Source organism: Chaetodon trifascialis, chromosome 8, assembly GCF_039877785.1.
Source record: "Chaetodon trifascialis isolate fChaTrf1 chromosome 8, fChaTrf1.hap1, whole genome shotgun sequence".
Classification (NCBI taxonomy): domain Eukaryota; kingdom Metazoa; phylum Chordata; class Actinopteri; order Chaetodontiformes; family Chaetodontidae; genus Chaetodon; species Chaetodon trifascialis.
In genome coordinates, this window is record NC_092063.1 from 21,943,815 (window position 1) to 21,971,653 (window position 27,839).

At 42.3% G+C, this 27,839-nt stretch overlaps 1 protein-coding gene across 5 annotated transcripts; it reads left to right on the forward strand.

Annotated features, from left to right (window-relative positions):
* Positions 1 to 789: 789 nt before the first annotated feature.
* kcnq2a (potassium voltage-gated channel, KQT-like subfamily, member 2a) lies at positions 790 to 27,839 on the forward strand. 5 transcript variants are annotated; one of them, XM_070968305.1, is made up of 18 exons: positions 790 to 1,219; positions 11,127 to 11,217; positions 11,304 to 11,430; positions 11,862 to 12,037; positions 12,887 to 13,012; positions 13,126 to 13,236; positions 14,400 to 14,495; positions 14,614 to 14,708; positions 15,330 to 15,389; positions 16,118 to 16,147; positions 16,937 to 16,990; positions 17,847 to 18,052; positions 19,571 to 19,618; positions 19,909 to 19,926; positions 22,582 to 22,687; positions 23,471 to 23,602; positions 24,929 to 25,022; positions 25,169 to 27,839. In XM_070968305.1, exons 1-18 carry the CDS (start codon positions 921 to 923, stop codon positions 26,030 to 26,032), a joined length of 2,733 nt encoding a protein of 910 aa, XP_070824406.1. In that variant the 5' UTR covers positions 790 to 920; the 3' UTR covers positions 26,033 to 27,839. The 5 variants fall into 5 exon arrangements, with proteins under 5 accessions (XP_070824406.1, XP_070824402.1, XP_070824407.1 ...); XM_070968301.1 differs by lacking the exons at positions 19,571 to 19,618; positions 19,909 to 19,926; XM_070968306.1 differs by lacking the exons at positions 16,937 to 16,990; positions 19,909 to 19,926.

A 27,839-nucleotide genomic window follows, 5' to 3' on the forward strand; every position in this document is an offset into this window, starting at 1 on the left:
ATTATATCAGCAGGCTGTGACTAAGTGCTACTGGAACATTCAGACCTCTGACAGAACAGTTTATTCAGCCCATTTACTCATAATGTTTCTTTATGTCATAGCACATAAGCTGTTTGATCACGTCCTGTTTTCCAGCTAACCTGATGCTTATCATGGGGAAGTTGAATTCAGTCATAACACACTGCTATCCATGATGGAGTCACGCAGCATTATAATCTACATTGGTGCCCGGCTAAGTGCTGGCTGAGATGTCTCCCTGATCTACAGATGTTTTCACATTTTGGACATGTATGTGTCCTTTACCATTCCTCAGTCAGAGAATGCAAACCTAGCCTGACATGGCTTGACATAATTTTAGGTGTCCATTACCCTGACTGAAGAAATCTAGACCTATGAATATTCCATGAACATGCAGCCATCAAAGGGAAGTCTTATTTGCAGCTTCTCTCCAGGTCTTGAGTGGCAAGGATGGAAGGTTATCTGGGGATAGATTTTATTTTTTATTTTTTTTATAAACAAGTCATTGTTTCCCAAAACACAGCAATGATCCTCTCCTCCTAATCTAAAACTTGTAATTGTTTTGGCAGAATTGTGGAAGCAGATGTTCAATTCAGTTTAACTTTGCAGTGTTAGTCGTCTCGGGGTCATTACGTGATGATAGATAGCCTCTGAATTTCTGATGACCAACGTGATTAGAGTGAAGATCATGTGCATTTCTCTCCTCGCTGTGTCTGTCTAATGGCCGGAAGGGGATAAGGTAAAAGCAGACACCGTGCAGTTTCGCATGATTATTGCAATTGGTTTTCTAGGGAGACCTACACCGACTGCATTCAGCACCAGCACACACCCCTCAGCGCCGGTGATGCATCCCCGCGGCAAGGGCACGGACAACTCCTCGTTAGAGTCGTCTCGACTTTAGAATGGTGCAAAAATCTCTCAACGGCGGGGTTTACCCAACTCAAGCCGGAGAGAAGAAGCACAAAGTCGGGTTTGTTGGATTGGACCCCGGGGCTCCTGAATCCAACAGAGATGGGGCGCTGCTCATTGCGGGTTCGGAAAGCACCAAGCGGAGCAGCATCCTCTGCAGACCGAGGTCCAGCATCTCCGCCGGCAGACCCAGACCGTCGAAGAAAAATGCCAGCTATCGGAAACTACAGAATTTCCTCTACAATGCGCTGGAAAGACCGCGGGGATGGGCGTTCATCTACCACGCTTATGTGTAAGTGATGTTCGCATGTTGATTCTGTCATCGTGGCCTTTTACTTTGGGGCGCGCTGCTGTTACTGTGTCGGGATTTTTTTTGGGGGGGGGGGGGGGGGGCAGCTGCTCTGGACTTTTGCGGGTTTTGTGTCTCCTACATTGATCAGATGGCGCATTAAAGGTTTCAGTGTATTCGTGCTGCCAAGCTGCTGTAGCCTGATTCACTCCACCTGCACAACTCCTGCTGGAACTCCTAATGCTGCAACTCATGCTTATGTCACACTGACATGTTGGCTGGTTGGTTCTGATCGAGCTGTTTCTGGTGATGTAGGGAGGACATGTCTACAGTCTATGTTTGACATGTGCTCACATTTTGCACACTGCTGTCTTTCAGTGGACTTCCCATGTGTTGCGGCAGCATTAGGTTTCAGCACCACAGTCTGGACAGCTCCGCGCCGCATCGGTACTTTCGCTAATTAACGTTGCAGTCCAGCTCTGCACAGTCATGTGGACTCTACATACGTACAGCGTCTGAGCAGGCAGCTGGAGAGTTCTGGATACTACAGCTGGTATAACCAGGCGGTCTGTGAGCTTCTTGTGGCTAGAACATGACGCTCTGCGTTTGCTGTGTGAGGTCTTGGTTGAATACAAAATATTGATTCCAGTGATGGCATCATAAATAATATGGGTTCGTGATCTCTGCTGAGTGGTCAGCATTGAGGCAGGCAACCAACAATCCTTTGAGGAAAAACATCACATTTTGATGCGGTACTGCAGTGATTAAGTGGTGCACTTCTATAAAGTTGAGGGACAAGCAAGAGAGAGATTTTTAAAGACACTGTGCAGCAGAGGCAACGATCTGCAGGCTTAGATCCTGCATTTCCCACAATGCAACCCATAGCATGCTTTAGTTAGATCCTCGCTGCCTCCTAAGCTCCCACGTCTTTAAAACTCGGTGTCTGAAATGCAAACTTTCTGTTCAAAAATTCTTGCCATTCATTATTATTATTATTACTTTCTCCCCCAGAGCCACAGAATGCATTAGTAAAGTGTTGGCACAAGCTGAGGACTCAGTCGTGGTAGTAGTACTCCCAGTTACTACTGATCTTTATGTGTAAAATCAGTGAAGTTTTCTTTTAATACATGCAACTTGCAGTAATTTTGTGCACCCGATTAAGGCGAAAGATGATAGTTACAGTATGTTAGCATAAAAATGGAAATTCTAGTCTCAAAACGAAAAGGAGGACATGCCCTCCAGCCATGCCTGAATCTTTCCAACTCAGTCATACTGCATGCTTGGTAGTGAGGAGTTGAAATGGCCACAGCAATATGGAATTCACTGTGCACAGCATATCGACTCCCCAGAGACAGCTGAATGCCCAGAAGTACGCCTGTGCTTTGATGTGAAACCACACACACACACCCTCAAGGTGCTTTTGAAATATTAAGTGAATACTACAGCAGCTAACTAAAACTCCACCTTTGCCATTCGTTTTGCTTTTTGGGAGATCTTTATTGACCAGCGTTCCTCCCAGGAGATGGTGCTAGCTTCATGGCTGAATCTAGTGCAGGCAGTGGTGGTGTTCTTTGTAGGATAATGCAGCATCTGGAAGGCAAACTACACCAAGCAACCTAGTTAGAACAGGGTCAGTAGCATGTGTGCTGCCTAAAATCAGAATCCTCTGGATGCACTTTGTAAATTAGTACACAGCTCTACCCTAATATGAAGAAATCTGATCTGAAAAGGGGGCAGAAAACATGACTGTGACCATAAAAGCCACCCTGACATGCCTACAGTTAGAGCAAATTCATGCAAAGTTCACACTATGCCATCCAGCCTGCAAAAGAACATCTGTATGGAGTAACCACAGCTCTTCCTCTACTCCATTTGTCTGTTCTATACATTATTCATAGTCACCACACTTCATTTCATCTCTCAACTCTTCCAGGCAGCTGATTTATAAAACTATCATGTGCTGACTTCAGCCGAACCTTTCCCCTCCTCCTTCATTTTTCAACTTATGCCCCTCCAAACGACAGCGTTTGGCAACCGAAACGACACCACCGCCCTGAGCTGGCAAAGATGGCACTGCAAAATGTGCTCATGCTCAGATAGCAGCGATTTCTTTTTGATGGGTATCTTTCTGAAATGTTCGGCAGGTGTTTTCTTTTTTTCAACCTCAGGCTGGTTTGTAAAGCATGTGTGAAAGATCAATATGTGGAACATGAGTACTGACTGTATACCCAGAGAACTCTCTGTCTTCCTGCCTCTTGTCTCTCTCTCTTTCTCACTCTATCTTGCTGTCTTAGACCAAGGCCACCCTTCTTCTTGTGTTCTGTCACCAGCCCAACATCAGTTAAAAGTGGCACACAGTGATCCACAGTCAAGCATATTCCTCTGGATCTAACTCTAGCATCTTGTGAAACGCAGCGTATTGTGACTGACAGGGAAAAACTGAAAAACCTTCCACAGCAAAGGCTTCTTCCAACAGCCTGCTGTCAGATCAGTTGCACTGTGTCTCTTCTTTGTTGGCACAAATTCTGTAAGGAGGGACAATTTGCAAAAAGAAGACTTTGAATTTGTCAGGTTGTTGCTTCTAGCTGCAGCTCAGCACCCTATACTGATCTATCCAAGCGAGCGTATGTATCCTGTGTCCTGCACTGATACAGAGATGAGGGCTCTGATATTTTCACTGATTTGGCTTCAACAGTAGCCTCGTTACTGTGTGTTCACTTGCAGGAAGCACCAGCTGTGTGAGAAAATTGAAAGGCCTCTGCAGCTGCAACATGACAAAGTGCATCAGTTCTGCACTAAAGTGAAACAGAGGACCGCTAGTGGAAAAGACGGCAAAGAAAGCAGGGCAAAACAAAGGAAGTGATCAATCAGTGAAAAAGGAAATAAATGTTGGGTTAAACTTTCACAAAGTGATTCAGAGAGACAGATTGAGGACATGGTCCAGTTATTCTGCTGAGCTGGCCAGCTGAAGACACACTGGGGAAGAAATAAAGCGGGGACAGACGCTGGCTGCCAGGCGGCTGAGATGTGATCGAATGGTCTGTTTCAGGAGAAGAGTCTGAATGCCTGAATGCTGAGTCCTGTAGTTCACTTATGGAACGAAGTGTCTCCCATTGTGATTTTGATGGGAAGCTCCAGAAAGCTGTTAGGATATTTTAATATTTAATTATGCTGTCCTTCATGATGTTGACATGAGAGCTCCCAGAAAATGCACCAGTTCAACACACTGAGGCGTTGTGCTGCTGCAGCCTTCATTTGTCTGGGAACAACCAGTTAGCTTGCCGTGGCTAACGTTACATGACATACCTCCTTTTGATAAACATTGCTGGGAAACTGACATCACTGGGTCACTTTATTGACTCTTCTCTCCTTGTGCTATACTGTTACACTTAAGCATTTGTCACCGTCAAATTGATGTGACCTGTGGCCACAGTGGCTGCTGTTCAGCAAAGGTTACAGAGGCTAGCTTTATATTGGTTTGTCACTGTGTCGTGAATTCATGATTGCAGCAGTCAGCTGTCTTTTCAACGCAAACTCAATGATAACCCCGCTGTAAACTATCAGCCCAGCTCCAAACGGCTAACAGACCAAGTCAGGGACAAGCTGGTGGAGTGTTTAGAAGCCAAAGAGCCAGTCATTTTTCTAAGTGGTTGGTGGAGACCACAAACAGAGCTAAAATGGCTGGTTTAGACCTGCACTCATCAGACTGCTAATGTTGCTCCATGAATGTGTAAATAAGCCACTGTATGTGTTTGCCTGGAGGTAACAGATAATGTCCATTGTGTTGTGTTCACAGCCTGTTTCTATATATATTTGATTATAAACTTACTTCTCAACTGTTAGGTGTTGCCGACCATATTGCACGGCTTAAGACAATTTAGTCATTCTCTGATACAGCATTAAGACATAAAACTGGGTTGTCATTTGAATTTCGCTTTGGTTTTTGGACTGAATGGCATTTCAGTAATTTTACTACTGCGACATCAGTCTGCTCATTACACTGTAAATGAGTCATGTCTGGATTCTTCCTCTATTCCTTCTTCTCATTAAAGGGCTCTTTGTGTAGTTTCCCCATCACATCTTGGGGGTCACATTCAATATCACACCAAATAAAAATGTAATTTACTTAGACTGATTTTTCAGCTGGATAGGTAGCAAGCAATTAGTCTAACACAGAACAGTGTCTTCTGCTCCTTCAAGCTTCCTGTTTTTGCCACACTTCAAACCTGTACGTTTTACATCATAGCCACAAAAAAGCTCATTTGATTCTCTTTCTAATGGAACAGGCTTTCATGACCTTCAATTGCACTGCGTAATACATTTTTTGCTGATATAGTTTTGACTTGGCAGGCAGCTCTGAAGATATAAGGAACATTATTTCAGTGTGCAGGCTTGGTAGGTGTCATTGTTCTCTTTATTTGATTGTAGAATCCTTCTTATTTTGTACACAAAGTATACAAGAACTGAACATTTCTTTGTTTAACACAACATGACCTCTTCAGTATTTCCCAGTATGGCTGCTGTGAATGCTGCATGCACTGCAAAGTGCCTCCGTGGCTCAGACTGTAGGTACACTACAGTAGTTGGGTTACTTGTGTATTTATTTACACAGGAGAAGTGTAAGATCCCTCTGAGGAGCACACAGAGTGGACACCGCAGTGCCGGCACATGGTCTTCACAGACACTGTTTGCTTCGAGAAAAATCCCTGTCTTCTTTATTTGCTCTCCTCAAGTTCGTCGCAGTCTAAATTTAGCATGATGAGTATGTCTGGGTAGGCAATGTTGTGCTGAGCAGGACAAATCAATGTTTCTTTATCTGCAGCTCAGGAAGGAATGCAGGTCTCTGTGCTTCCAGCAACAGTCCTCTCAGCTTGACTGATCAAGAGTTTCGTTCCTACTGATACCACCCTGGCAACAAGCATGTGTGTGTGTGTGTGTGTGTGTGTGTGTGTGTGTGTGTGTGTGTGTGTGTGTGTGTGTGTGTTTTGCTATCTGTGGCTGTTTGGCGACAGTGAGAGTGAATGTAATTTTCACTGTAAGTGGGTTGTTATTGGGGACAGAGGTGGCAATCGAGATGAGATGGCATATAAATAGAACAGTTGTGTGTGTGTGTGTGTGTGTGTGTGTGTGTGTGTGTGTGTGTGTGTGTGTGTGTGTAGGTGACCATAGCTGACCATAGCTATAGCTGGTTTGGTGGTTAATCTGGTGTAAGAATATGAAATTATGAGTAGTTGAAACATCCGTCTATCCACAATAATCCATCTATTTCTAGGCCAATAGAAGGAAATTACTTCCTAATAAATGTCATAACAAATCTGAACCTTATTGGAAATTGAACAGCTTTACATTAAGATATCAATTGAAATGTTCTACATTTTGGGACACCTTGCTTTCTTGTTAGTGTTAGATGAAAAGATTGATAGCACTGTAATATTTTTATGTATGAAGCTACATACTGCACGTGGTGTCATGGTCAGCAGATTATGGTGCACCCACACACCTAATCATATGACATGGTTATTCATTTGGCTTTAAGACAGTAAATACTTATGATTGAGTAAAGGAGAAGATGAATAATGAGAATTCCCATTACAGGCTTTATATAGTTATCTTATGAGCACTGATACTGGAAGCATGGGGAAACCACTAGCTCAGCTCGGTTCAAAAGTAGAAAATCCACCCGCCAGCACCTATAAAGCTCACTGAACATGTTATGTATTGTTTGTTGAACCATGCAAAAAAAACCCCCCCCCCAAAAAACAAAGTGTAAAATGAAGAAGTTATGGATATAACGGGGGTTACAATGAGATGCTGTTTCACTCTGAGCCAGGCTAGCTGTTTCCCCCATTCTTCCAGTCCAGTTATGTTATGCTAAGCTAACCAGATGCTAGGTGTAGCTTCATACTTGGCGTACAGACATGAGGGTGATATCAATGAGTGTCAGTGTCAAAGACAGTTATGTTACCATTTGTTTAATAGAAAATTGGCACTTCACCACAATTTCAGTTTGTATTATACACAGCCTACATTGCAGTCAGACTCTGTAAATTACCCTCTTTGTAGCCTGCTGTCCTGACAAGACCTCATGTATATTTGACCATGTCTCCCAGCCAGACTTTCTCATAATCATACTCCTGAGCTGCTATGTGTATCCACAGACAGTATGATGGAGAGGTGTAAATGAATGTTCGAAAGCTTCCCTCTGCTGATGGGAAAGGTAATGATAGGCGAGTAGCTGTAGAGGCTAATTGTTTGACTGCTTCAGGAGGCAGGCTCTGTCCCTCTCCTTTATCAGCAAGTGTCCTCATTAGTAGGTACTGATGAGCTTGGCAAGGTCGAGTCAGGAAAGTTGCATAAACGGATGTCCAGTTAGACCTCCAGCTAGTAAGCTTCTTTGCTCGCAGCAGTTCATTTCAGTAGTTAAATGTATTTAAGAGATCTGCTTTACTGTAATTTTATAACAAGGAGGAGCCCTTTGTTATTTTGGTACTACTTGGAGCTAATTACTAGAAAAAAACAACAACACATCAGCGTAGTGATTTTGTGCAGTCTGAAAATGCATCTTTTGGGCTTGCAAGCTGCAGCAAACACGTGTTGTCAATCATGATATAAAGGTATCAGCATGGTTATGTAGACTTTGTATTCCTAGTATAAATAAAAAAAAAGGTCTTCAGATGGTGAAATGACAAGTCAATGTGACATGTCAAAGTGCTGTAAATGACAACATGTGAAGTGTTTGACTCTGCGACTGACTGACCTTAATATGGCTCCTGGCTGCAGCTGAAAAGGCAGGGACAGCAGGCATCTCAGAATCTTTCTGGACTTGAAGAAAGCAGCTGCAGAAACGGAAGCATTTAAATCCCTCAGAGCTCAAAATCAGCTCGCAGCATATTTCAGTGGATATATAAATTAATCTTAGACAGAGTGACACACGTCATTTGCACCTTCACTTTTGCAGGAGGAGGCGAAGGAGGTGATCATTTGAGTATGAAATGGGTGCTAAAAGGAGGAAGAAAGGTATTTTTTTTTGCCATTCCTGGCATATATAGATGATGCATGTCAATCACTGGTACAATAGCAACCTGTCAGAAAAGACTTCAAAATTATGTGACCCAGAAGAGAAAAAACTGAAGCATGTTATGAATAATGCAGTGTGTTAATTTAAACTGACAAACTCTATGATGACTGTAATTCCAATACACCAGGGGCGCCTTTTAGCAGCTTACATATAAGATTTAGATTTAACAATCCAAACTACACTGACAAGCTGCAGATTTAAGGCAGAATGAAATAAAAGCTTTCTCTAGCAAGCTTTGAATGCTGTAGCCATCAATGATGTATGAGATGCCGCAAACGCGCACACATACAGTCGATGTAAGAAGGAATGACCTCAATGCTAAAGTAACATGTACAGAACTGGTCCAGTTACAGCTAAATGTTGTCATGTCTTTATACCACTGATGAAGAATGATAAAGAATATCATATAGAATCAGATTTACCATTGATACATACCATTGATCTCTGCTGCTTCACTCTGATTGGCTGACAGCCAGCAGCCGCTGCCAACACTGTGATGTGACCGAACAGAAAGTGACGCAGCTGAAAAAGGGAAATTAGATGAGCTGCAGCTGGGAGTTCGAATACATTTTGATATAAAATAAAGTATTGTTATTAGCATTCAGAAATAGGGAAGTAAGTAAGAAAGGGAATCCAGGGGGGATTGATGAAGGCTGTGAAGCATGACGGAAAGTAAAAGCTGAGATGAGCTTGCACGTCAGAGCAGACAGCAGGGTGTGAAAAATCAGATGCTGTAGATGCTCGGCCAGATTCACTCCACATTCCTGCTAAACATGTCAGGTCCAGTTAATCCAAGCTATCCAAGTGTCAGCCTTACCTTTAGGCAGTTTGATGAAAATGGTTTGATGAAAAGGACAAATAATCTGAGTACACTTTCAGAGTTCAAGATTGAGTCCAGGGTATTTTTAATATCAGTGTTGAAAGCTGGTGCAGAGGCCGGTTGTTCTGGAGCTGTTTCAGCTTCTCCAGTGTGTGTGTGTGTGTGTGTGTGTGTGTGTGTGTGTGTGTGTGTGTGTGTGTGTGTGTGTGTCAGGACTGGTGTTATTTCTCTTTAGGCCATGACGGCTCTCCTCTACACTTTTAAAGCTGCACAAAGCAATATTTTTCTTATGTTAGTAATGCATGAAATGACTGTGTGTGATGGAAAGGTGTCAACACCCACACCAGTTTTCAGACCGGCTCCCTGGTTCAGCTTTTACCATACTTAGCTGCAGTTGTGCAGGCTTTCCTGACCAATGAGAGATTTTTAAAGCCATATCACCAAATTGTGCAGTTCCCATCAACTCAGGACAGAAACACGATTAATGTTGCTCAGTTTAACTCAAACGGAAGTTTCTCTTAATTAAAACTGACATCTGGTTTCACGTGTTTGAACTCTTATTCCATAAGTCATAATTGTCTCTCACACTGTTGCATATGGGTAAACTACATCACTTTTGCCCTGTGTGTTTTTAAAGAGTAACACTCGATCTCACGCTCAGGAGATACTTTCCGTCATTCCATTCCACGCCGGTTACGCCTGCGTCTTTTAAAACCCTGCATCGTCCCAGTATTGAGTTTCACCAGGCACTCTCCATTAGCTTTGCTTTGGATTCCTTCCAGAAGATCTCTTCTGAAGAAAGGCCCTGAGGTTGGGCCCCGCCGTGCCTCTTCCTCTTCAGATCACATGTTACCTTCCATCCACTAAAGCGCTCAGCTGATGGTCTCAGCCAGCCTTCTGTAGATATGGCTGCAGAATTGATTTTCCTCCAAACCGCTTTAATGTCTTAGAATCACACCAGGCTGTTAAATACCCTCTACATTATGTTTCTTTTTCATCTAAAAGAATAATTGGTTTTATCGATCTTTGAGCTGCTTTTTATCTGTTTGTGGAGATGTTTGGTCAATGGTTTTAACAAAGACCAGTTAAATCAACTCTGACATTAAACTCTCATCGTATGTTGAACAAAGTCAATATGATAAACATCACTGATGGCTCCTACAGAAGGCACATAATGTTGTTTACACTGTTTACACTGTATGAGGAGGATGACCATTTTTTTGTCTTTCCAGAGAAGAGCTGCTGATTGACGCAGCTGGTAAATACACTAAATACACTCACTCTGTCTAATGTGATCACCAAGAGGCAGGTTGGTGTTAATGTCAGCTGATGTTACCACGTGTTTTACACTTATTTAGGTTTAGGTTACTGAAACCTTGCTTGTGTGCGACCGTGTTTGCTGAGAGTCACTCAAGGTTTCTCATCTGAAACCGTAATATGACTGAATTCGATTCATTGAATTAATTCTGGGAAAGCGTGTGTTCATCTGTGTGTTCATCTGTGTGTTCACCTTACCTAATTTTCTCCAGGTCTTCTTTTAAGCTTTCTTTCTTATTTACTCACCATTTCACTTATTTACTCATTCTCACCGCGCTGCTGTTGATGCAGTTTGGCTTGTTTCCACTAATAAAGGGCCCACCCTGGATCTGCAGCTCTAATTATTCATTCAGCTTTAGGGATTGATAAGCAGATGGTACATTATGCTGTTGCAGCCATCACAACAGCTGAACATTAAATCCAATGTGGAAATACCTCAAAAGTTTGGTGGCATCCAGCCATATAGATAGTTATTCTTTTACTTTATTTTAATTTTTAACCAACAAAGTCCCAGTGATAACAGTTGACAGAGCTCTGGGGGTTATCCAGATGAACTGGGACATTGTTTCTGAAAGACATGATGCTGTGAAGGTTTTCAAATGTCAAATGTCATATTTAAAACAGGTTCTGAAAACATTAACAGTGGTATATTTCAAAAGCAATGACACTATTGTACACTTTCCTATCTCTTTCAGCTTCCTCTTGGTCTTCTCCTGTCTCATACTTTCAGTCTTCGCCACCATCAAAGAGTACAAAAGTAACTCAGAGAGTGCCTTGTACATCCTGGTAGGTATCAGTTTATCTGCAGTAACTCTACACTTCCTATACATCCATGCCGCATGTCAAGTCCACCTTCTTGGTTTCCTCCACAGGAAATTGTGACCATTGTGGTGTTCGGAGTGGAGTACATTGTCAGAATATGGGCAGCTGGCTGCTGCTGTCGATACAGAGGATGGAGAGGGAGGCTAAAATTTGCCAGAAAGCCTTTCTGTGTCATAGGTGAGAAAACAGGGTCGATTTGTGTTCTGCTGGCTGCCATTTCTCTCACGTTTCCTTCTCAGAAGCACAGGCACAGGCACATGACTGTGTTTTTCCATTTCTTCCATTTTCAAATGCTGGAGCATTTGAGCGAGGATGTGATAAGCATGCTTTCATGTGATTTTCAGCATATTCTTGGCCTCGAGGTTATGCTCAAGACAAGGTGAATTTAGATTTATGACCACAGAAACCTCCATGAAAATAAGACACTCCTAATACAAGTTGCCCATCAGTAATTGGATGAACTGTTCAATTGTAAGAAACATGATTCCCATTGTGCACAGTAAAGTGTTGTTCATTCTGTCTGATTTGATCACAGATGTAATATCTCTAGCTTCTCCTGCTTCCCAGCCGGTACAGAATTATATGATTGTGTTTCTCTTTCTCTCCAGACATCATGGTGCTGTTCGCCTCAGTATCTGTACTGGCAGCTGGATCTCAGGGCAATGTTTTTGCCACCTCGGCCATCAGGAGTCTGAGGTTCCTGCAGATTCTGCGCATGCTGCGTATGGACCGCCGTGGAGGCACCTGGAAGCTGCTCGGATCTGTAGTTTATGCCCACAGCAAGGTGATCGTTTTGTCCACCAGACATTTATTAGGAGTCAGTGAAGGTAATAACAGGGGGCCATCCACAGTGGAAGTGATGTCCTTGGGCAGCACATTATCAGAAATACGTTTTCACTGCTGCCTTTATTGCTTCTTCCTGGCTTGTTTTTAATTAAACTAGTACTGCCTCATCTGCACCTCCATCTGTTATCTTCTTTAGCAGCGTTCTCTTCCCTGGAATCATACATTCACCCGTATGTTACTAGATACATTTTGACACTTAGCCAAAAAGATGATCAGGTGCAAATATAGGATGATGGGTTTTAGTCATCTGCACAAGTTTAAATCTAAATCTTCATATGGGTTTTGAACCATCACAGTTGAAGCTAAAAGTGCTGCAGCCCTTTACTTTCCACTGTGCCTCTTCAGTGACGCAGCATTTCCAGTCAAGTCTCTTTCAAGTAATGGTGAGGAAATGTGTTTCTCAGTATTATTTTAATGAGCTTTGAAATATAATTATTTGCTTTCACTAATAAGCTGTGGAAAATGCACAGCTGTGTGTGTGTGTGTGTGTGTGTGTGTGTGTGTGTGTGTGTGTGTGTGTGTGTGTGTGTGTGTGTGTGTGTGTGTGTGTGTGGTGAGCAGGAGAGGGGGCGGGTGTGTGGCATGTGTGGAGTCGAGGGAAATAAAGACGTTTATGAAATACTTGGCTTGCCAAGGGCAACTGCCTCACATAATCATGTCCAATATTATTACAGAATGGCCATTTTTACCAAATTACAGGAGTTACATCAGCTCTTTGCGAGGCATCTTCGATGACACAGTGTTACTGTAGATTCTCTGAAGCTTATTGTATTGGTTTTCTCTGCAGGAGCTCATCACTGCGTGGTACATAGGCTTTCTGTGTCTCATTCTGGCTTCATTCCTGGTCTACTCTGTGGAAAAGGAGTCAAATAATGAGTTTGAAACGTATGCTGATGCTCTTTGGTGGGGACTGGTAAGACTAAACTGAAAAAAAGGGTCCACAGCATCCACTTTACACTTCTTAGTATTGAGAATTGCACCACACCCCTTAAGTCAAGTCGTGACTTTGATTTCTCTTTCCACCAGATCACTCTCACCACCATTGGTTATGGTGATAAGGTTCCCAAGACCTGGAACGGACGCTTGCTGGCAGCCACATTCAGCATGATCGGGGTGGCCTTCTTTGCACTCCCTGCTGTAAGTATGAGAGGAGGTCAGGAGCACTTTGAACCCAGGGTTGCTAAAAAGCAAAAGAGTAAGCTCAAAGTGCTGATTTATAAGAGCCTCATTTACATGCCTTTAGTCTCTATCCATCATGGTGTTAATTGCTTGCCGATGTCGTGTCACTGCTCTGCACCTCCCTAAGAAACCGTGTGTCCCATGACGTGTTCCTCTGTGGATTTTCTTTTGGTGAAGCCTCATTTCGACGGATGTCACGCTTTCCTTTTGTTTTTTCAGAACAATCAGAACATTAAATAGAATGTTCACCGCCTCTGTAGTTCAGCTCTATGGAGCATTTTAGTATCTTTGAGCTTATTGTTGGTTTAACGGCATGCAGCTTTATGTCTCAGTCCCATCTGTCTTATCACCCTTGTTTACAGCAGGCAGCTGTTTTGAGCAAAAAAAAAAAAAACTCAGATAAACAAACAGCATCAAATTCAGAATAATATTATATTATATATTTACAAAAATCAATGAAGCTGAGGAGGCAAATCATTAAATATATTGTCTCTGTACTGTTTTTACTTGAGTATATGTCATAAAGGGTCAGCAAGTTATGACGCTCTGTTTTATTTGTGTTTTGTTTGTGTGCTTTTGGAGTTGGGGCTATAGTATGCAGCCATTGTTAATGTTATCAGTTACTCTGTGCTTTTAATGTGATGCAATGCCGCCTTTGTTACTTCGGCTACAGAAGTAAAGTAAAAGATTCATTTGAATACCCAAAAACTCTGCTCTGTTGTCCACGTTAAATTCAGAAAGCTCTTATTTGATGAGGTTGAAGTTCCAGTCGGTGATGTATTCGTTAGCTGCTGTCCAATGTTTGGCGTTTCACCTGAGATTTGAAGATGTCAGAGTCAGCTGTAAGCTTTTAATAAGCAGCTAAGACCTGTTCTGTCTGCCACAAACAAAAATAAACTCAGTTAACAGGAAACAGTCACCACTTTTGCCACATTGACTGACACTCACTGACACTGCAGACAAGTGAAAATCCCTGATCACCTATTTATTTTATTGCGCTCTGCTCTCTGCTGTGGGAGGGCTGTACACAAGCTTGCTGTTGTTGCAGTTCCAACCCCTGACCTGACCTGACCCTGACTGATGACTGTTTGGGCTCTTTGCATCACTGTGAATCTGTACAGGGCATCCTGGGTTCTGGCTTTGCCCTCAAAGTCCAAGAGCAGCACAGGCAGAAACATTTTGAGAAGAGACGTAACCCTGCAGCAGGCCTCATCCAGGTACACAGCAAAGAACAGCTGTACATAACAGCCCCACGTACAGATTGACCAAACAGAGCTAATCTCTGGTTTGTGTTCTTGACAAAAACCTATAGAGACTTCTTTATTCCTCATCCAGGGGGCTTGGAGGTTTTATGCTACCAACCTTTCCCGTACAGATCTGGTGTGCACTTGGGATTTTTATGAGCAGACTGTGGCTGTTCCAATGTACAGGTAAGTGATAAAATAGTCAGAATGATTCAGCATTTTCAGTAAATACAACTGATTCGCAATATCACATTCTGCCAAATGTCTTAAAAGTGGAAAGCTAATAGGAAAGCTGAGCCCACAGAGTATCCTCATCTTATTGTATTCCAAAATCCTTTGTTGACTCAGATACTACTGTCGGTTGTGTAGAACCACACGCTGGTTTGACTTTTCACTTTCTGCTTTAATAAGGGTAATTTTACAGTGAATGAGGTTGCTGTTGGCAGCGACACCTGGATCTCTTTGAAATGCTGTTCAAAAGATGAACACTGCCAGTGGCTACTTTGTGAATTAATCACCCGTATTTCTGTCCGGCTGAATGAATCAGCAAAAATAAACTGGCTTTCACATGATTTCTGCCTGTTAGGTGTCTAGGAGTAGAAGATTGCTGCTTGTTTGTTGTATTTGGAAATGGCATCATGTTCGCTTTCAATCCAGTAGTAATTTAAGGTGAAAGGGTGATGACCAACAGAATAGATAACTGCCAAATTAAATGGAATTAGCTTTAGGCAAACTTTAGCCTTTCAACACTGACTCAGTGAAATTGTCTTGACAGATTGACAAAATGCTCTTTGTTTGTTCCCCCAGACTTATCCCCCCTCTGAATCAGCTGGACCTGCTGAGGAATCTAAAGGGCAAGTCATTCAGGTATAAACTGTGAGAGTGGCTGAGCTGATGGTTAGCTCATGATTGAAGCCAAGGTGCTGACAGTGGGAACATGATCATGATAATAATGGTTATCAACAATGAAGCAATCATTTTGAGATAAGAAAGCTACACTTATCAATACTATTAACAAGAGGCTCAAATATGTTTGTGTAATGTGAAAGGGGTCGCTCATAGTGACAAACTCACAGAGAATTATGGTCACTTCACTCTGCAGTTCCTCTCAGCTCTGCAGAGCTTCATCGTGTCAGCTTTCTGCAGCTTAATTGTTGTGTTTGACTCACATAGCGCTGTTTTTGGATGCTGCAGACAGCTAATTTCAACACACGATACCTGACCTGCTCGGCACTAAATGACTGCTAGTTACCTGATAAACACAGTTTTAGCATCTAACTTCTAATAAGTTAGTGGAGACAAAAACAGGATTAAAAGAGAATGAGAGTGACAGCACTTTTTGTCTCAAAAAATTAGTTATTGCAGGTTTGAACAGATGTTAATTTTCATACATATTAAGAGCCAGCATATATTTTTGCATCATCTTATGGGTGAATGGATTTGCAGCAGCTCAGCTTTTACCATCCAGCAGCTTTACTTAATATTTTTCTTTTAAAGCTCATCCAACTCAGCATGGAGCGACGTTGATTATGACATACAGTGTAATACATGACAGTCTTGCTCTGTGTAACACTTGGTGTCTTCTCTCCTCACAGGAAGGAGTCTCAAGCAGAAACCTCTCCCAGGTCTGTGATCAGATTTTTATTTTTTTGTCTCTCTCTTTACTTCCCTTTGGCTTCTCTTCAATTCTGCTCTTAGCTGCTGCTGAGGCACTCTTCTTGGGGGAGTGTGTGTACAGTATGCTGTGTGTGTGTGTGTGTGTGTGTGTGTGTGTGTGTGTGTGTGTGTGTGTGTGTGTGTGTGTGTGTGTGTTGGGGTTGTTCTGCGTGTCCGACATGTATGTGGTTGAGTGTTAAGCGCCTCCTTCAAGAACGGTCTTGCTGCATTTGCTCACATGGTGCTCAAAGATCAGCTTCCTCTGGCCTCACTGCTAGTTCTGAATATTCACCTCTAAGCTGTTCTTTGATACTTTAGCTTTCAGCATCACCTTGGGAAAAAGTGATTTTGAACACTTTAACAGCCTTGCTTGATGTTTAATCACACTGTTTTTCACAAAAGAAACAAGTGTAATTAATGACAATGTAGTAACACTTTATCATGACTTAGTCCTTTATAAGGCATTTGCATATATTCTTTAACTATGATGTGAAAAAGCAGCCGTAAAACATCAGTAGAAAGATGCTGGCAGCCATCAAAATTCATTCAACACACACAAAAAAAAACAAAATGCAAAGACATTGAAGATCTATAGGTGTTAATTTATCATATGAAGAACAAGTAGGTTGCAAATGAAACAGAAACTATAGTTACAATAAAGTGTTACTGGCATCACAGTATGGCACACACTGCTGTTTTTCGACTGTACCCACTGCTATTTTATCTTTTTGTGTCTCCTCTACTGCCCACCACTGCAGTAATGAAAATGCACACAAAGACAGACTTTGCGGGTGCTGTCCGAGAACTATTAGGTATAGTTGCTGCACAGCTACTAACAACTGCACTGCAAGTCTGTGTGTCTCTTCACATTCCCGCCTCTGTTCCTCTCCCTCTTTAAACACAAGTAAAGGTAGAGGAATCACATAATAACGATAAAAATCTGACCAGTTTACTTTTTATAGTGTAGTGTTGTTCTTTCAATGAGAACTACATGAAAAGCTTTGTGTTTACTGTAAACTCAAGCGCTGATCTGCCCACACCTTTTATCTTTTTCTATGACAAAGTGCAGATATACATCTGTGTTTACCGCCCTGTCACAGTTGATTTATGGTTTCTGTTTAATGATGTCTTTATGCAGTTGATTTGCTTGCCGCCTTTTTTTGCTTATTCTGCCGTTATGAACTTCTGTTCAGCAGGCAAGATGCATATTGCTGAGTACCTAACAATGTGTTTCCTGTGACCGACTCCTGTGTATCAGGCAGAGCATACAGTGTGATGGTGAATTCTTTTGCATGGATTGTGTTCACTTTTTGCTTAGAGTGAGACCAGGTCTCTTCCTTTTGAGACATGCACTGTCACTTTGCTTCCCATGCATGCTTGCTCGTAGCTTCCTGCTGCTTGCCTGACCCACTGAATGCTCCACTATGTTGGTATGTGGACATGGCTCCTTCTGCTGTAGGACATTGCCCATTTTGCATTTCTGCTGAGGTAAGATTTATTACCACATAAGTGCTTAATTTTAATAAATTCCCAAGATTACACTTAGAACAACAAAGCAGTAGGATAAAGACATTTAATTACAGATAAGTATTTCTTTAACTTAATGATGCTGAGAATAAAAGACTGTTCAGTTGGTTACATTTCTCTTCTCATACTTGCTCTCTGTAGTCGTAAGGCCAGTCTGAAGGACAAGGTGTTTCCCAGTCCTTCCAAGGCTCCCGTGGCCAAGGGGAAGGCTCAGTCTCCTGGGGCAGAGGACGGGGCTGAGGCGAGTCCTAGCAAGGTCACCAAGAGCTGGAGCTTCACCGAGAAGAACCGAGGGCCAAAGCACGCCTTCAGAGTGCGGGGCAGCACCTCACGACAAAACTCAGAGGGTGAGGGAACTCCACACAGTACAGAACAACACCTGATCAGACTGATAATGACTGTTAGAGTACAGACCAGGCCTGACGCACATGGACTGAAGGACAGTACCACTTCTTTTGTAGCAGGAACAGCCAAAGGATCTTCATAATATAAATCATCTATTTTCTCTATAATTATATTGTTAAGGTGGAAAGTCTCTGAAACAGATTTAAACCATCAGAAAACACCAAACTCTGCAGAGAAACTCATTATTTAAGAGAGGTCTGAAGCTGAAGGAATAGCTCGATAGTTCTAGGAATTTGGGAACTTCTTGGCTTTCTTGAGTTACATGAGAAGATCAGTACCACTCATTTCTGTATGGTGAATATAAAGCTACACGTGGAGACAATTAGCTCAGCTCAGCGTAGAGACTGGAAGCAGTGGTAAACAGCTAGCCTGGCTCTGTCCAAAGGTAAGAAAATCCACCTATAGAGCAGCTGCAAATCTCAGCCATTACAACTGGTTTCATTTGTACAATGCCTAAAGGTCATAAAGCAGAATACTTGGAAATTAACTACAACTTAACTATATGGAGGAATCTCTGAAGTTACAATTTACTCTAATGCAGCCATACATGTCTGAACCACATTGCAACATGATTTATCCAGTGGTACCACTAGACAGTCACTCAAAACCACACATCAACCTCATGTCTCAAGGAAAACTTGAAGCATTAGGCATCAATATGCATTATGTGGGAAACAGCAATGTCTGTATTAAGCTTTGTACCAACATGTCCAATAGATGTTGAGTTTGACAGGATAGTTTGACCATTACCAAAGTGCTTTGGAATGATTCTTTGAGGACCATTATAATCTGCACAAAATTGAGGCACACTGGACCAAAGAGGTTATGTTACTTAGTGAGCTTTACTAGCCACGTTAGCTGTTTCCTCACAACAAGCCATCATAAAATGCATATATATGTTGAGTATTTTAGCAAGCCAATACTGTTTTTCAAAATCTAATATGTCGGCATTTACTGTAGTTACTGTTTTTTATTAACAGCACACACAGTAGCTTAGCTGATTATTGCTCACATTATTGACACTGGATCTTTCCACAGTTCTGAATTCAGTTGTAGGGTATACATCACAGTGTGACAGCTCAAAGACAGCAACTCCCCAGCTGTGAGTTTTTAGAAGGAGTTTGTCCATAATTGATAATGATCAAGCCTCTTTAAGCTGCATTCATTGTGCAGACTGTGCAGTAATTGTCATGCAGGTAATTGCTTTATAGTTTCTCCTGCATGTAAAGCCAACATTTCAACATTGTGCTGGGGAGACAGAGGTCCGTTGGTTTAGATGTTGGTGTCCAGCCATCATTTACTGCTAGACAGCCCAACTGCATCCATATGTCATCCAGGCCACTGTATCACTATCAGCAAGTATATTTCTTCTCCTTCACCATTTCTTTGCTTTTTTGTTAAACAATTTCAACCAATTCTCATTAGTTGTTTTTCTTCTTCCGCTTCATGGCATGTTAAAGTGCTGATTGAAATGCAGGACGAAGACTTTGGACTGAAGAGTTCTCCAGGTTAGACAAGTCATCATGACATGTCTTCAATTCAGACTGTAATATATTCTGTAATGTCTAGATGTATAGTTTATGTATTTTTAGCATATGTTAGATAAGACTTTATGATATATGCAGTTTGTTAAGTGTAGATGTAAGAGAAGAGAGACCAGCCCTTTCAAACATGAACCAGAAACCATTCAGTGGATTCCACAAGTTCCCTTGTTTGGAATTGATTTGTCTGCCATGATCATCCTGCTAGAATCCATAACAAATCTTTTTCCATGTCTCTCCTCTCTCTCTTTTTGCAGCAATTGAAGGTTTAATAAGTAAGACATTGGGATATTTTGTTGGTTGGCTTCCATGGGGGAAATAATCAAAAGACAAGTCAGCTTTACTGGTCTGAGAAACCTGCATGCTGAAACCTGCTGAGATTTCTTCACTTGACATGAACCCTTCTTATTTTTTTTTTCTTAAATGAGTCCCCAACGATGACTGAAGACTGAAGCATGATACTCACTGTGAACACGCATGTAATGATTTAAGTACGTTGTATTTATTAGGATTCTAACAACTCCATACACATGAGTATAGGATTTATTTACAGTAGTAGGCAAGTTAACATGGTAGGTAAGTTAATCACCGTGGGTTCAAGTCAAGTGGTGCCAAGATAATCCAAAATTGACACAGAGATGAAATGCCCAAAAAACCTGCTTTACGTTGCATGAAGAGACCTCACTTTCCCTACCGGATTCTCAAATTTCTGATAAGCAGTGATTAGGCCTTGACACGTTTGCCTATATACAATATGATTCAAAATCCACAGATTAGCCTTCTGGCTAAACTAAATATGCTAGTTACAATGCTAATCTAGAGTGTAATAGGTGGTGGGAAGCGAGTACTTGCCATTATAGGTTCCAATAAAGCTTTATCCCATCAGCACTATCCTTCAATTCTGCACCAAGTCTTTTTTTCAGTTGTTCCACAAGGCCCGCTCACTACGCTCACAAACTGGCTAACTGGCTTGAAAGTAGGAGTTACTGGATGTTAACTCCAGTTCTGTTAGTATGTGCATAGCCCTTAAACGGGTTTTGCTATTGGTTAATCCCCAATCAGGAGGTAAGTAGAGTTAGGTCAGGAGGCAATCAAGCAATTTAAAACCCCAGTGCACCCACTGCTCGAACTTTTTTGAACTGTGTAATGGGAATAGAACAGGGGCCAGCTGACATGGACTGATGCCTGCAGTCACAAGGCCAATTAAATTAGTGTTAAATAAATGTTTATTGGCACCAAAAACACAAAGACACCCCTGGAATCTACTGTGTGCACATTTTATTCCTTTTTTTTTTTTTTTTTTTTTTTAGGTAACCTTGCAAATTTTCATTCTCTCTCAGAAACAAGGAGATGCTGCTTTTTTTAATCATTTTTTTTAAAAAGTTTTTTTAGTCGTTTAGTTGATACATTTTTATATGATAATAATAAAATCATAGTCATTTAAGTTCAGAAATTGTCCCATTTGTGATTATTATGAAATTGTATATGTATTTGTATCAGATGCAAAACAACAACATGATATCTGCGTCATGTATTTGCCATTGCCAGCCTTCTAATGGGCTTCACTATTGGTCACCATGAGAGGCAAAGGGCAACAATGTTTTCATCCTAGCTGTACATAAAAACTGACTGCTACATCAAGGACCCAAGACTGGGCAAAAGAGGTTAAATGGTCAGGTCATAGGGCATCACCCACCTCAGGATCCCCCAGCCATAACTAAACACTCCCAGCAAGGACCTGACGTGGCAAAGAGTGTGTGACTGTGAAAGTGCCTCCACAGATGTTGCACCAAGCACAGAGTGAGACACAGAGTGTTGTGTCATATCGGTGAGAATCTGGCTGCACAAAACAGGGTCAGGAGGACCAAGATGTGGCTCATGTCCTCCACTGATAAGCACCTGAACAGGATGGCCAATGAAGCAATGCCCCTGGTGGAGTGTGCCCTCAGCCCCATTGGTGCAGCATGACCTGGGCATGCTCCCACACTGAGGGACCCGAGGATGTGTCAGACTTTCAAAAAACAAATGTGGCAATTGGTCCATGACGCGTTCTCCAGTGCCTTCCGGTGAAGGCTGGTGGACCTCATGCCCCACACGCAGCATCAGTGTACCGGCTGCCATCATCTGCGAGACTCCAGTGTGCATGGCTCTTATCTCTGACATAGCCATAGTGAGAACAGTGGAAGATACTTGCCCTGGGGTCACTTCCCCCTCGGCAGGGTAGGCACTGGAATTAGAACATAGACGCTACCCATCAGTGATATCTCTGCCCCACCCTTGTGGATCAGGGATCAGGATCAGTGAATCACCTCTCTGTAGTGGTGCCACTGTGTGCTACTGCCTTGCTTGGCAACGTCACTGATGTCAGCGGCAAACATGGAAGTATCCAGAGAATCATGGCAGCGACTAATAGTAGGAACAGAGGGAAATTACAAATAAATCGGTTCCTCTCCATTGGGGCAGTGCATAAACCGGAGAGTGGGTGCCATGCTTTGGGTTGGGTTACTATAGGCTGAGACAGTGTTATCAGCACCACTGAGCACTCAGCATGGCGAGCTCGCTGCACCTCCTCAGCGCCGAGTAGAGGGAGCACACAGGCCAAGACAGGTAATGAGAAACTGTGTCTGCACTCATCGTGGCGGAGTTGAAAAAGGAGATGAGCAGCAGGTGCACTGGGGTTTTATACTGCAAGATTACTAACTCTTGATTGGGCGAGGAGTGTCCAATGATATGTCTCAGGTGTCGAGGCGGAGCCTCGAAGGGGATTACCAATAACAAAGCTTGTTAGAGGGCATAGCACGTACAAAATAGAACCAACTTGGTAATTGCACCTTTAAAGCTAAAAGCAACAGCTCTGCTTTGCCTCTGCTGTGGACGCCGAGGAAGCAGATGAAATATTCTTTAAGAGTGTTTTTGTCTTTGCTTTGTAGAGGCGAGCCTCCCAGGAGAGGAAATTGGTGATGATAAGAGCTGCCACTGTGAGTTTCTCACTCAAGACTTACCACCAGGCTTGAAGGTTACAATCAGAGCAATCTGGTAAGGATTTGTTTTAATACCCAATTATTTATGATTCTGTTGAGACAAAACAGGGATTATGGTTATGTCTTTTTCTTTCCATTGTGGTCATCTATGGTTTATTAGCTCTGATGTTTAAGGGTTTCCGTGTTTAAGGGATATTTCCAGTTTATTTTACTTTTCTAGTTTTGGCCATCAATCCTATCAGTGATAATAACATCGCACTTAATTGCTGAGATCTGGGAATGTGGTGACAGCACTAAAAAGTCTAATAATGAGACAGATTTCAAACAAATGTCCAGGATAATCAAATAGAAGGGACAATGAAAGTGACCAGTAAAAATATTGTTAAAACTATTTGTTGTGATATCCATCACCAGCCTTCTGGTTCAACTTTGACCAACTTTAGATGTGTGTACACAATTTTTCTGTCCAAAGATGGATTATTGGTGACAACTGTGGAGCACTCACTCTCCGTTTTACCTGCAAATAATAATAATGTTTGGATCCAATGTGGCTAATCTGTTTCTTACCTTGTTGGATTCTGTTGTCATGATATTGCCTTTTTCCCAGATCTTAGCACTTTCTATGGTGAGTTCATTGTTATTATAACTGACAGAAAAGTTCAGGGTCATTTGTTTATGTGGGCTCACTGTCACAATATCAGGACACTTGAATAGAACAGAGCCTTTGCTAATGTTATTAATAACACCTGCACTTTTCCAACAAGTTAAAATGTCTGCTGTGAAAAGGCCCTCTCATGTCTCTGTGCGTCACATGAGCAAACAATGTGTCCTCCCTCAGCATCATGAAGTTTCTGGTGTCAAAGAGGAGGTTCAAAGAGAGCTTGCGGCCTTATGATGTCATGGATGTGATCGAGCAATACTCTGCAGGTCACCTGGACATGCTGTCTCGCATTAAGAATCTGCAGTCCAGGCAAGTGCACATTCTCTATACAGTATATTTACACCAGTTTAAATCTGACTTTCAGTTTGTCTCAGAGTGAATAACTTGTCCGAGCCTCACTTTCACTGTGAGCCTAAATGTCAGGTTGGATGTAGAAGATACATGAAAGCCTTTTATTTGAGTATTTCAGTGGTTATTTTAAATCCGAATAACAGTAGAGATGTGTATCAGTAATACAGCGGTTGTATCGTCTCTGGATGCACACATGCACACAAGTCATCCTCACATTTTGATCCACTAAAGGTCTAACCTGTAGAATAAATATATTCCAACAGTGAAATACATGCACTTTTCATCCACAAAGTCAGACTCACCCTATGTCTTGTGTGTGTGTGGAATATATTGAAACTTGTTCTCCATAGCTGATGTGATTCCCACGTTGCTTCATTTTGCATTGCACTCATATCGTCTCTGTGTGCCTTGCCAGGATAGATATGATTGTGGGGCCCCCTCCCCCATCAACACCTCGCCATAAGAAGTCCACTGAAGGTCCTAGGTTAGATTGGTAGACTGCACCTCTAGAATGACCATTGTTCCAGCATTATGCTCTTTATACCATAGTCCAAATATTAACTAAGGCAGTTACTTGCTACCTTATTATTTTGATTGACAGAACCCCTTTTGAGTTCAAGCCACTTGACCTGGATGTTAAAGTAATGTTAAATATTTTAGACTGAATAAAATCAATGAAAGTGTTTAGTCACCAGTTTTATGGGAAACGTGTTGAGGTTGCTGTGCAGTTACTTTAGCTCTTATGTCACATTACATTGTTAAATCAAAAAAATAGAAAAAGTGAGACATCATTTGTGTTTCTCACTGAATGTTAATGAGCCTTGTCATATGGCCTCACTCAACAGGGGTTTGACAGTGCTAGACGCTTGCTGTCATACTGGAGAGACAGAGGGAGAGCTCCCCCAGTAGGATGCAATGGAAATGAAGCATGAAGCACAACAAAAGCATGTCAAGTGAAGCATTTTGGCCCGAGACAAAATGTCCCCTCTATTCACACTGTGTTTTCATTAAGACTGCCTAATCTCATAATGCATGCATCCATACTGTCCACCTGAAATTAACAGTTTCTGAGGCAATGCTCAAATGTCACAACATCGCTCATGCATTCGAAAACAATTTGTAGCTTGACAAGTATCATCAACATGAACACTTTCTTGACCTAATTTCCATCGAACAGTAGTTCATATTATAGCATCATGACCTTAAGTTTACACAAATGGGTTAGGCCCATGTGGTGGAGCAGACTGTTTTTTTAATCCTAGATATTACTTTCTCATATGCTAGAGTTGACCAAATAGTTGGTAAAGGTCCTAAAGCTGATGGAGAGGCGGCAGACGACCAAAGCATGATGGGACGTCTGGTCAAAGTGGAAAAGCAGGTATGAATGTTTCCTCCAGGTCTATAAAAGTAATCCAAGATGGTTTACACTGAGGTCATTCATTGGAGTTTCTGTAAACGATGTTTTTCTGATAATCAGTGTTTGAACACCATTTGTTCATCACGTGTTTTCCTTTCTCACTGCAGGTGGTCTGTATGGACAGGAAACTCGACTTCCTGGTAAATGTGTATGTGCAGCGTATGGGCATCCCTCGCTCGGAAACAGAGGCCTTTTTCAACTCCAAAGAGCCGTATCCAGCACCGCCTTATCACAGCCCAGAGGAGAGCAAGGTGGAGAAGGAGGATAAAGAGGAGGTGAAGGAGGAAAGGGAGGTGAAGACATGCTCAGCTGCAGATGTCCTGTGCTCTGATGGGTCTTTGGAAAAGAAAGATCCTTTACTGGGTCGGTCCGTGGCGAGATCGGTGGGTACTCCCTCTGGCAGCCACAGCCGCCCCTCTACCTCCTGGCAGCACCAGCTGCAGCACCCCCTCAGTCAGCCCGCCTGGAACAGCAGTGTGGCCAATACCCCTTCACCAGTTGGGGGCAGCGGCGATCATTCGCCCACCCTGTTCCGCCTTCCGCCTCCGCCTGCTCCGGTTCATGACCGATCCTCCTCCGGCCCGGGCGGCAGCGGCAGAGAGAGCCACTCTCAGGACAGGAGGCGTCACAGGAGGCAGAGGTGTCAGCAGGATGCCACCGTCGTGGAGAGCGACACTTCTCTATCCATCCCATCTGTTGACCACGAGGAGCTGGAGCGCTCCTTCAGCGGCTTCAGCATCTCTCAGGCCAAGGAGGACTTCTTTGGGCCTTCTTTCTTTACGGGCACAGGAGGGGGAGCTGGAGCAGGAGCAGGGACTGAAGCTGCAGCTGGACTCTCACTCTGTGCCAGGGTCAGACCCTTCATAGCAGAGGGAGAATCAGACACAGACTCTGATGTCTATGCCCCCTCACCTCTGTCCTTCACCGGAGAGGTCTCATGTGGAGAGAGAGGATGGCCTGGACTGAAGTAGGCCAGGAAGGACTGCTCTGCCTGGCAGAGATGCTCACGGTGAAAGAGATGGGCGTTTCAGTCGCCAGAAGACCTATCATGGGACCTTGTAGCCAACTGACTGACTGTTGTTTCTGATGTTGCTATTACAGACTATTTCATGTTAAGTGAATGATTACAATCTGCTGTTTATTACTGAAGAGAATGAGAAAAAAGAGAAAAACAAAGGGGCTGTCCTTAATCACCATTTTTGTTACCGACACTTTACACGCAATGCTCCTTTACAGGTGCATTGCACTTCTCAAGATGCTGACCGAAAAGAAAAACAGCTGGTTAGGGACGTTTTATTAACTAAGTTGGGGACATTTCTGTTGTATTTATGAAAGGTACATGAGAGTAAAGCTGTGTGAGAGACATGTAATTTTTCATTGAACTTATACTTTTACATTGATTTATATGAAACATTTAAGAGAAAATCACCTTGGTTTCTTTTATGAACAGTGAGTTCATTTCAACACTTTCTCTGTTACACTGACCACTTTCAAAACTTTGTGGGACTTAGTAATGCAAGATTGTTAAAGTCTTATCACATGGTTAGCGTAGTGTCTTGATAACTTCTATACCTTTGAATGACTTGAGGTGTTATGATGCCAAAACCTTAGCTATGATAATCAATTAGATTCTCGCAGAGTAAAAAAAAAGTGCTTGCTTTTCAGAATCATTAATTCAGCCTGGTGTTTACTGATTACTACAGGAAAACTCCCCGAAAGTACTGCGATACTTCACCGTCAATAAACCAGTGAGCCTGCAGCATGGCATGTTAAATGGTTGACTCAAGGACTGTGTTAAGCAGGCTACAAAACCAGACAACAGCTGTGAAAAGTCAGCAGAAAAATTCCACAAATGTTTTTCTTCTCTACAGACAAACAGAGTGGTGAATAAAACATTATAATGTGCATGCATGACTGGTTTCAAGCCACGATGTGTTAATTTTTTATGGGGCTTTGCTTGAATTCCAATCATGTAAATGCAGCCCAAGCTTGCTTATTTCAATGGCTCTTCTTTTCTGGGCAAATATGTCCACAAATTATGTACACATGACATACAAATGCAGATGTTTAATGCCACATGTGGAAACAATATGGGCTAAAATGAATATTAGCTCGTACATTTTGTATTGTTATCACACATCATGCAGTGTTGAAGTTGAAATGAGTGGGACACTTGTTGCTCAGACATGGTGGTATTCAGCCTGCAATGCATAGATCAGTCATTTAGACTATCAGCTGCTATGTCAGTTCTGCACTAAATGAGGAAATGCAATAATAAGCAAGCAAGGCAATCAAGAACCATCCTTTACCAACGTTAACATGGCCTTATTTTTCACACCCAAATCCATCGTTTTGTAACTAACCAAATTAACAATTCCATTCTAGGACATTTTCAAGTGTTACATAGCAGGTTCTGTGGCCTGAGAGCAGTAGTTGGGGGTTACAAATTTAGTCACTGATAATGCTAAAAGCATGGGATTCATCTGGAGCATGAGCAGTTCTTCCAGAGTCATAGCAAATCAACTTCACCAATTTAATATGAACATTCAAACATGGACATGATGAGAGAGGACAGATCATTTAGTAGAAAGTCACGCAAGATTTACGATCCATATTTTACAGAAAAGAAGAAACAAACCTGCTGGCATGTTTTCTACAACCCAAAGAGAGGACCTGAAGGGTTTTACATGATACAGTAGCTCTTAGTTCAACATCATCCTAACTAACGTGACTGCACCTTCTTCGTCTTCTTCAATAATAAAACTTTGTACATCACTG